At 30.7% G+C, this 10,676-nt stretch overlaps 1 protein-coding gene across 1 annotated transcript; it reads left to right on the top strand.

Annotated features, from left to right (window-relative positions):
• The first annotated feature begins 6,505 nt into the window (after positions 1 to 6,505).
• On the top strand, positions 6,506 to 9,781 carry LOC132743703 (complement C1q-like protein 2). The gene is made up of 2 exons (XM_060732256.1): positions 6,506 to 6,860; positions 9,366 to 9,781. Exons 1-2 carry the CDS (start codon positions 6,506 to 6,508, stop codon positions 9,779 to 9,781), a joined length of 771 nt encoding a protein of 256 aa, XP_060588239.1.
• The last annotated feature ends 895 nt before the right edge of the window (positions 9,782 to 10,676 follow it).

Raw genomic sequence — 10,676 nt, 5'->3', positions numbered from 1 at the left:
TGAATAATATAGAAACGAGAATATAACGAGAAAAACATACTTTACACTAATCCTTTTACCAAGATTAGGATGGACTGTTCATGATGTTTAGGAGACAATAAAAACTTACAATTGTTTTTAGCAAACACAATATTTTAAATTCTGTATGTTATAATTCATGTTTTTACAACACTTAAGTGAAATATGTATAATAATGCTTATAAAACAATTTTCAAACATCAAAGATTATGTAAAATGTGTACGGCAAATATTTGGGCACATTATAAGTAATTATTAAAATATATGCATTCATTTCTGACTTTATAGAAAATAAATTTCTAATGACCTCCCTTTATTTACATGAAATGTTAAATTCGGTATTGTTTTTATAAATATTGCTTTTTGGAACTTACAATATTGACAAATCTTAATTTGAGCATCAATTTTTTTGATATAAATCCATAAACAAGTGTGTTACAGGACCTTTAAATGTAAGTTTGTAACCAAACGCTTTGTATGAGTGGCGGCCTGGCATAAACACGTCGAACTAGAAATCCGAGGATTATAATCTAAGGATAGCTGGCCGCGTGGATTAAAACCCCGTCTGGGACAAGCTGTTGTTTCCATGAGCAAGGAACTATACACTCATTGCTTAGTACAGGTTGATTCCAGAAACAGAATCGAGAACTAAAATAAATTAGTATTATTAGAATAAGTAACTATTTAATTGAAATCAACAGTTTCCATGTGTGACATACACACGCACACGCGCGCGCACACACATGTTTCTAATGAATGAAGAAATGTATGTTTCTGCCTAATAAATCTTGATATTTATTTGATTTTATCGCGAAATCTTATTGAAGACTTCCTTCCTTCCTTCCTTTTAAGTTGTTTACTTTCTTGGTCAGATGATACCGGAATTCAAATGGATATACATTTGTACAATGTATCTCAAACTTACCATTACGTTTTCATCAACCCTCCCTATTTCAGTTTCATTTTATCTTGATCTAGTTTAACCGTGCAAAATATTTTGGTATAGATTATATTTTTTTATATTATCTTATTCAACATCCAGGCATGAAAGTCGTTTTTTCTTGAATGTCGTAATAAATCATAACCGCATGAAGTGATTCAGCTGCGTTATAACATATATAAAAATCATCAGAACTTTAGATATGATACAGATAATAGCAAAAGAGAAATATTGAAGAAGTTTAGTATGCAAAACACATGAATATTGTTATCGTTCTATCGTTATTTCTGTTACAAGCATTACCTAGTTTTGAGTGGTTAATTTTACAAAATTAAACAAACTTTATATAAATTAAACAATATTATATGTATTAAAAAAAAAAACAGAAGTGTACTTATAACATGCTTTAGTGCAATTATATTTGATAATTCTTACAGTGAAATGATATATGAAAATTTTCACTGCAGCCGGACTATATTTGAATGCGGATGAAAATAATATTAAATTTTCATAACTAAATGAAATTAACAACATGAATAAATTCCGTCGTATCTAAATTTTGAAGCAAGTAAATAGTTGTATACATTGTGTTGAAATTGTATCAAAATTCGAAAATTTTACATAACGAAATTTCAACAATGGTGCCGTGGCGTCATGATGTGCTGACGTCATGGAGATGAGCACATGAAGTTACGCGGCAAAACACATAAAATTGATTTAAAATTACTAAAATGCGTGAAATATAAATAGAAAATTTGTTTATTTTGCATGTGAAATTAAAATATATTTCATTCGTGAACACCAGATATTACATTTGCACTTGTGGCTACGCCACTCGTGACAAAATTGCATCTGGTGGCCACTCAGTGAAATACAATGTATATTTCGATCGTACCTGCAAAACAAACAAATATCTTCAATATCATCTGCATGCATGATGGTCTTTCATAAACAAATGGTTTATATTTGTTCAAACATATTTACATGCTCAACAGTAATCTTGAATATTACACTTAAGACGGAGTGCATAATTTTGTATCTGTTATTCTATGATACTTATCCCCCATGTGACTGACAGGTTGTCTTTTAGGATTGAGTCATCGGATTTGCAGCCACCGTTTATCTCTGCGATATCGTATGAGGCGACTTAACAATGTTTGAATGTTACATTTTAATTTTTATTTCGCTATTTTTTTTATTTTCTACATGTATCAAATATCCGAAATCTGGCAGATTACGCACTCTATTGTCAATTTCTTACCCCCTGAATTTGTGAAATGCACTTTTCAAGATTCCATGTTTTAGAACTCTATCAATCTTGGAATATGAAGATAGATAGAAATTTCTAAAGTTCGTTAGCCATAAGTACAATGCTGGCACCGTCTGCAAGGATGTTCAGCCTGGAATTCATGTATATCTGTATTTAATTTAGTTAAATTATTTCGATTCCAGTACTGTAAAGACGCAGTGTTATTAACAGTTGCAATATTTAACAATTGCTTTTGCTCTTAGAAGTTCTATGAAAATATACAGCTATCAATCTGTCTGTGTTACTGTCGAATATGCCTTTAAAGTTTCATGTGTTATATTTTCTAAACATGGAAAAGTTATCAATGCGATAGGTACGTGCATCGAAGGAACGATTTTATTGACATACAGGTAACGTAATTTAAATCAGACGGAGTCCACCAATTCAATTTAATTTCACATTACCTGAAAATATAACGAATAACCCTTCATCTATGAACTCAACAGTGAGTGACATAACAGATTACAGTATCTAAGGGGGTTTACATGAAAATTCCACTAATAATTTATGCACAATCAGTTTGAGGAATATCTGAATAGTATGAATTACAAGGGTGATAGCCTTGAATCATGGTGCCAAGTTGGCCGCCAAAATATGAAAATTTCCATTTTCTCTCAAGTAGTTAATTTTTTGCTATTTAAACAGCTGCATATATTCTTGTACTTTTTGCGGCCATATTGGACCCCATCTTGGATTATATCAACCGAAACTTGCAAAACACCGCCTGGACTTATGACCGAAGCCCAAATTAACAATCATATACATATCTCGCTCACGTCTTGCCGAAATAATTACTGGAACATTTATGTCAACACGTGGTTGCTGAAGCTTAAAAAACCTGTAACACAATTATTTTATGGTTTTATATCATAAATATAATGTTCAAATGAAGATTTATTATTATTGTAAGTTCCAAAAAGCATTATTTGTAAAGATATTACCGAATTTACAGTTCATGTCAATATAGAAAGGTAATTGAAAATTTATTTTCTATAAAGTATGTCCTTTTTTTCAATAAGAAATGAATGCATATATTTTGATGATTACATATAATGTGGACAAATATTTACAGTACATATTTTTACATATTCTTCGATGTTCGAAAATTGTTTAAGAAGCATAATTATAAACATTCTCTTATATCTACTACATAAAATTTCACGAAGTGTGGTAACAGCCTTACATACAACATACAGGATCTTTAAAGAAAATTATGAAATGAATTAATAAGAATGTATCTCATTTCTCACGTGTACATTCATGTTATCTAAAACAACTTATAACATGCTTATCTTTCTAAAAATACTCCATGTATCAGGTGAAGCCTTCAGTGAGAATATTTTTGTTATACTGTAAACTTATATGATTAAATGTGTGAGTTATTTTTGTTTGTAAAATACTGTTTGTTTCCGTCCGGCATATTTACTACTTTCATCAAAAACATACATTGATCTTTTTATTATCTTTGTTTTTAGTTAAAGTGGACTGGTCTACAATGGGCACATTCTCCATAAATATTTCAAAAATGTATACGGGGAAGTAAAATGCTTTGTCTTGCCAGGCTAAAGACTACACCTGAACATTTAAATAAATCAAAATAAAAAACAATTAAAGTATAATTATATAGATTTCTTTATCTATCAATGAAATTTGCAGTGTCAGTTTAAGTTGGGCGCCGCCATTTTCAGTATAACTTAATGGTAATAGGCAGGGTATTCCGATAAACGAACAAGTGCAACTTTTCGAAATAATAATAATCGTAGTCGAGTGTTCCGAGTGAAAACGGATGCGATGTATGGAATATCGAAAGACACCTTTAAAACGGAAAATGAACGCTCTTTTAACCAACTTCCCCGTTCATAAGCTTTGTCTAATTTCATATTAATAAGGATGGAACTGTATTAATGCGATATTCTGTTATGTTCTTTCTTCAAATAAAAGATGTTGATAGGGTTCTAAATGTTTTAGTATGAACATTAATACGATGAATAATATTTTGTTCTTAAGGTATCAACATTTTTCCAAAGAAATATTTTATAAGAATTTCCAAAGGATACATTTAATTCTAATGTTTTTATTAATATTTATAATACTTATTTACAATGTGCATATTGTAAACCAATCCACTTATCTAAAATTCCAAATAAACATTTAATACAAACTGTCTATTTAACTTTCATATTATAGAAAGGAGAATAATATACTACCTAAATATTCCAGAATTTGAAAACCTTGAGAGTAGAAGGCTCTATTGATGATACGTCACGATTTGTGCTCTTATCTTGCTACTTGCATGTGTAATTCCTACATGCCGTATCTATTTACAAATGTTTCCAACAAGGAAGATAAATGATGCTTTTTGTCTAGACTGATTAGAATTTGAAAATAACCGAAAAAGAAAAACCCGAAGAAAATAGTATTCCACTGTTTTGTATGCAAAGGAATTTTCCGAGGGTTCTTCCAAAAAGTCTTTAGCAATACGTTTAATTGTACTCCTTTTCGTTATCAAGTCTGCGAGGAAACAAAAGAACTGATATAATATAATGTTAGACAAGTATGGAAACTGACCTATTTTCCTATATTTTCTTTTCCATTTTGTCAGACGACAGTAAACATCCGGGAGCGCTTGTTCGTCTCCTATTGAAGAATCGGTTAACGTAAAATTGTAATGTCGTAAAATTACGGTACGTCCCGTTTAGTGAAACGCAACTAACGTTATATTACGTTTAGCGTTAGTCCAAATTTAAGTTAAAAGATACTTCTTACGGAATGTAGGCTTCGCCGTATAAACATCATTATACAAAAAGTTCATGCATACTACTATATACAAGAAGCTTTTCCCCTTGAATGTATATTTCATAGTCATGGGGAATATATGAGGATTTTCATCCAACATATAATGAATAGCACATATCTAGTTAGACCGATGAACAATCCGATCTGGCTAATTGTTTTTGACAAAGGCTGTGCTGTTCTGTTTTGATTTTAGCATTGTTTGATAAAACATAGCTTAAACTCACATTTTTATGTAACAATTGCTGAATAAGTAGTCATTTATCACAAGTTTAACATCGATAGAACCCTCTTTCAAGTGCTTGTGTCTAATTTTCTTTACATAATACGTGCCTTTGTAGCAAATTATTTTAAATACGTAGGTACGTTTAAGATATAATTAAGACCGCCTTTAGTTGTCTAACATAATGGAATCCTACTTTTGTGTTCTTATGTGTTTATTTACAGTGGTGAACAGTACTGACCTCGAACCTAAGTGTTTTTCAAGACATGACTATGATGAAAAGATGCTTCTAAAACAACTGAGATTTGAAGACAAGATTAGAAAATTTGAAAATGAAATCAAAGAAATGAAGGACACTTTGGTATCAGAGCAAGCACAACGGGCAACACTGTTTACAATGAACTCAATGAATATAGGAAAAGAAGTACGGAAGAGGAAATAAGACAACGGAACATTACAACAACGTTACAAGAATTAGTAACACAGGAAGAAAATATGTTGAACAAAACAGTGTGGAGGCTAGCAGGAGTGCTACATAACGAAGTAAAGAATGCCGAAAAAAAAGTAAACGAAACAGTGCGGAAACTTGCCATTTATAACTTATTATGTATCACTTATTATTTAATTCAGTCGTATATCTCATTTAAAAGCTGTGTATGTTGTAGTCTAATGTATATTATATAATGTATGCAATAAATAAGTTTAAAATATAAATAATTATTAAATTATTATGTAACTAAGATATATTCGACTGAAATAAGTAATAAGTGATAAATAATACTAGTAAGTTAAAAATGATAAGTAATATATTATAATTGATAATTATGTTAAACTTATTTTCGTAAAAAATAATAAGTAATAAATAATAATTTCCTTCCATGGCTTCCGCATTATATTATTAGTTATAAAGATCGTTGACAGGTTATATGGCCCTATATAAACGGCTATTTGTAAATATAACCCGAGCCGTTAGCCCATTACAATCTTAGGAGAAAATATTCTATCCTAATTATCTTCTCGTAACTATATCAGCGAGCAAACATAAGGGTAGTAGTCAATTGATGCGATACTACTATTGAACAAGTGCATGCAAGGATCTTTCCACTGTTGTAACATGTTGTTGAAATATTATTCCGTCGTGATACTGTGTTTTTCGGTCGTCAAAGGAGAACATGAAGAACCTTAATGTTTTTCGAGGTTTGACTATGACGAGAAACTGTTAATGAAATTGTTAGGATTTGAAGACAAAGTACAGAAATTTGAGGATTTTATTAATGGAATTAAGGCACGAGAAGCCAAGGAAAAGGAGAAACGCGATGAATTGTTTGCCGCAGAGTTAGAGAAAGCTAAAAACTTTCAAGAATTCATGAAAGAGCTAAATTCGAAAGAGGAAAAAGAAACAGAAGAACGATCTAAGTTGTTTGCCGCAGAGTTACACAAACTAGAGCAATACAATAAAGAGAATGCGAAAGAAGTCAAACGACAGAAAAATGTGACGTCAGAAATGCTTGAAAGTGTGGCGAATTCTAAGATGGAGTTTGAAAATGTTCATAAACAAATAAATGAGAGAATGAAAGGTCAGTTCCACATAAAGTATTACAGAAATGAATATCACATTATTAATGTTACTGTAAATAAGTGAAATGGTCGTCCAGCTTAGCAAATCTTACTATAACAAATGCTGGAATTATAACATTTTTATATTAAATTTATCTTTAATTATTCTTGTTATTGCAAATAAGTGATATTGTCTTAATATAAACGGTCTAGCTTAGCAAATTCTACTAAGGCAATTGGTGCAAAAAGTAACATTTTTTTATATTAAATCTATCTATTATAAATTATATATAAACGTCAACAATATTCTGAATAATAATGTTAAAACCTGGATAAAACGCGTGAGTCTATTGTACGAGCTAACATAGTGTAATATTTTCTGTTTTTTTTGTTTTGTTTTTTTGTATATAAGTAATTTCAATTGACAAAGAAAGGTAGAATTGTAAATTATTAGCACGCCTTATATGTCTCTGTATGTTATACAAGAGGAAGCAGTCAACAGTTTTACAAGCTTCTCGACAAACAAATGATATCAGCACAATCAAAACCTTGCATACAATAGAGAAAAACAGAATCCCTAAAGAAAGCACAAAACGACCAAATTGAAATGTTGCAGGCTCGGTTTGATTGAGCCTCTTCATGAGCAGCACTGAGAGATGCAAGTTTTCGTCCATGCCCACCTGGCGCCGACTTTAGCAAAATTCAACATTTAAACATGAAAATATGTCTGTAGTCTGTTATTACAAGATTCAAGATTAAAAAGATTAACAAAGAACTTAAAAAATTGTGTTTTAAGGCATCAGGCCATATATACATACACCATTTTAATATGATTCCGTCGCCTTTACAATATTTAATATAATTGTTAACAAACACTAATTGTTTATATTGTCCATTAAAACATATACATAAAACACAAGCTTCCTTAATGAGGTTATATCACGTGTACTTATCAATATATAAAATCCTGCAATTCTTTTCCTCCAAATTACCAATTGAATTAATATGTTTTGCAAATATGATTGTATATTTGACACAATTATAAACAAAGCCTGGAACCCCTATGTTATCATATCAAGTTGTACACAAACGTTCTTTTTTCGGGATATTTTTGTGTCTGCCTATGATTATTGATGTCACCAAGTTCCTGAGATATCCAGACAAAACCAATACGATACTTAAACAGTACATGTTTTGTTTTGGTGACCCAGTATATTCGACCTACTTTGTATAGTGACTTCGAAATTAAATTAAATAAAACTTTCTTTTAACGATATCTACACAAAGATCAGACGTGACTGTACAAAAACAGCTTTTGTCATATTAAAAAAATACTTAAGGGCAATGTTTCATATTCTCCTTAAACCAATTAATAATACACGCCTGACATCGTTTTTCATTTTGACTGTTGTCTTCTATTATTGAAGTCCTACAGAAACATTAAGGCAGGTATATGTATTTTAGTCTGCACTGAATTTTCCTTCTCGGTCACATTATACAATCTGAAAATAACAAGAGTAAGGGTGTACTTGATCCGTTTCCTTTACTATTTTAAGTCTTCTTCATACCCTTTATTTTAGAAGAAGCTCCATAAAAAATATATTTAAATCCAACAAGCACTCTCTTAAAAATGTGGCTATCACCACTTAAATAAATTTGGCTAAGTAGCTGAAACACACCACTAGCAAGGGAAACTTAAATTATAGCAACTTTTAATATTATGAAGCTATCAATTTCAATTTCAGAACTGTCTCTCATGTGTTAATGTGACCTTAAAAAAAGTTGGCAAATTCGAAACTTGCCAAATGAAACTATATACTGCCTCTTGATGTAAAACGTTTACGTCAGCTTACAAACTGGTTGTCGGATTTTATCAAAACTATTATCAATAATTCATTCATTATTATTATCAAGGTAAATATACTACGTGACTTTTTGTGTGTGGCAGAAAACCAGTACAAAAGACGGTAGTAGTTTTCATCATGACTTTTTGATTGTTCCATTTTATCATATGGAATAAATTGTAGAGTCCGCTTATTCTAGTTATTAAACCCTACATAGGAGTTTTCCTCGGGAAAAATAATATTTTTCCGTTAAGTGAAGTCGTGTGAATTTCTGAACGCCATACTTACGGTTACACTTTACTAAGATATTACTTACTTTTTCACCCACAAACACTTGTTTAAGAGTAGAAGTAATTACCTGAACCTTTTTATTTCTATCTGCTTTTCAGTCATGCGCAGATCTCTACTAAAGTCACGTGGTATAGGCATCATTTGATTTTGACAAATAAAAACAACAAATATTTGAGATAAGATAACTTTTAATTTATAAACTGAGTACATGTTCATCAGTACCTACCATGATGTCAAATGTTATGCCTTTCGTCTTGTGCAGTATAACATCTACATTATAATAGTTCTCAACTGAAGCTTTAAAGTAATGTATGTTATAAGAAAACATTCATCTAAATGCACATTTTCATCTGTCTTATAAACTTATATCTAACTATTCTGTCGTTTTAGGAAAAGTTGTGGCTTTCACAGTGACCACACCTAAGATGGGTGCTACATCATCATCTATGTCTTTTGAAACTGTCATTACAAACGACGGGAACGGGTTTGATACATCGACTGGCAAGTTCACATGTCCTGTTAGCGGGCTTTACTACTTTTCTTTACACATCATTAAAAAACGGGCATCCGATGCCGACACTGCTGGATGTAACATTTATCTGAACGGATCAAGTAAAGTGAGAGCTTATATAGATCCACAGGACGGAACAAATGGTGCGGACAGCGGAAGTTACGGAGTTTCGACATCGGTGTATTTAAATCTGAATGTTGGGGATGTAGTGACCATTGAGAACTGTAGTGGAACCATACCAGACCGAGTTGAATCGTGGACGACATTCAGTGGTTATTTAGAAAGACAAATTTAAAAACTAAAACATAATAATAGTACATATATGTTTTCTAGTATTTGTGTGGCAGAATTTCGTGATTTCTTCCCGTGCATAAAACGCCGGTTGACAAAGAAATGTGTATAACCACGGACTGTAATTGTCATAAGTCCGTGGTATAACTAAGTTTTGAATAATAATACTTTTTGCGAGTGTTTAAGTTGTTAGTTGGTTGATTGAATACTATAATGTTCAGGCATAAGTTGAATTTTAGATACATTGTGTATTTTATTTGATAAAACTGTAAAGTTAAAATTTATTTTAAATACATTATATATTTAATTTGATAACGCTTTAAAGTCACGATTTATTCCTAATACATTGTGCAATATCTTCCTTAAAGCTATAAAGTCAAAATTTATTCCTTGATACATTGTGTTTTGATTCGGTAAATCTGTAAAGTCAAAGTTTATTCCTAGATACATTGCGTAATTCATTCGATACAACTTTAAAGTCAAGATTGAAATGCATAAGGTTCTTTATTGGATAAAGATTGATTCTGAAAAACATTGTGTATTTTATTCAAAAAATCTTTAACGTCGAAAGTTTTGCAAGGTATTCATCTTGTATAAACTTTGGAATGTTGGATAGAAAAAAAAATAGCTTTATTTTGTCCACATTCAAAACATCATTTAATAATGGAATGGTCCGAATAGTTTTGAATCATTATACTAATAAATATCAATTATATTAATAAGCGTTTAATAGCTTCTAGACGCGCTGTATTTGATGGCATGGAAAACAAATTAATAAACAGAAAAATATATTTATCAATTATCAATATTTTTGTAATTACATGATTAATTTATCAAAATACATAATTAATGTGAATGACAATATCAGACATTTTAAATTAGTTCATCATTATATGTGT

This window comes from Ruditapes philippinarum, unplaced genomic scaffold (genome assembly GCF_026571515.1).
Source record: "Ruditapes philippinarum isolate M1 unplaced genomic scaffold, ASM2657151v2 ctg9545_1_1_1_1, whole genome shotgun sequence".
NCBI classification, from domain to species: Eukaryota; Metazoa; Mollusca; class Bivalvia; order Venerida; family Veneridae; genus Ruditapes; species Ruditapes philippinarum.
The sequence above is the reverse complement of the archived record's forward strand: the minus strand, read 5'-3'. Positions and strand labels throughout refer to the sequence as shown.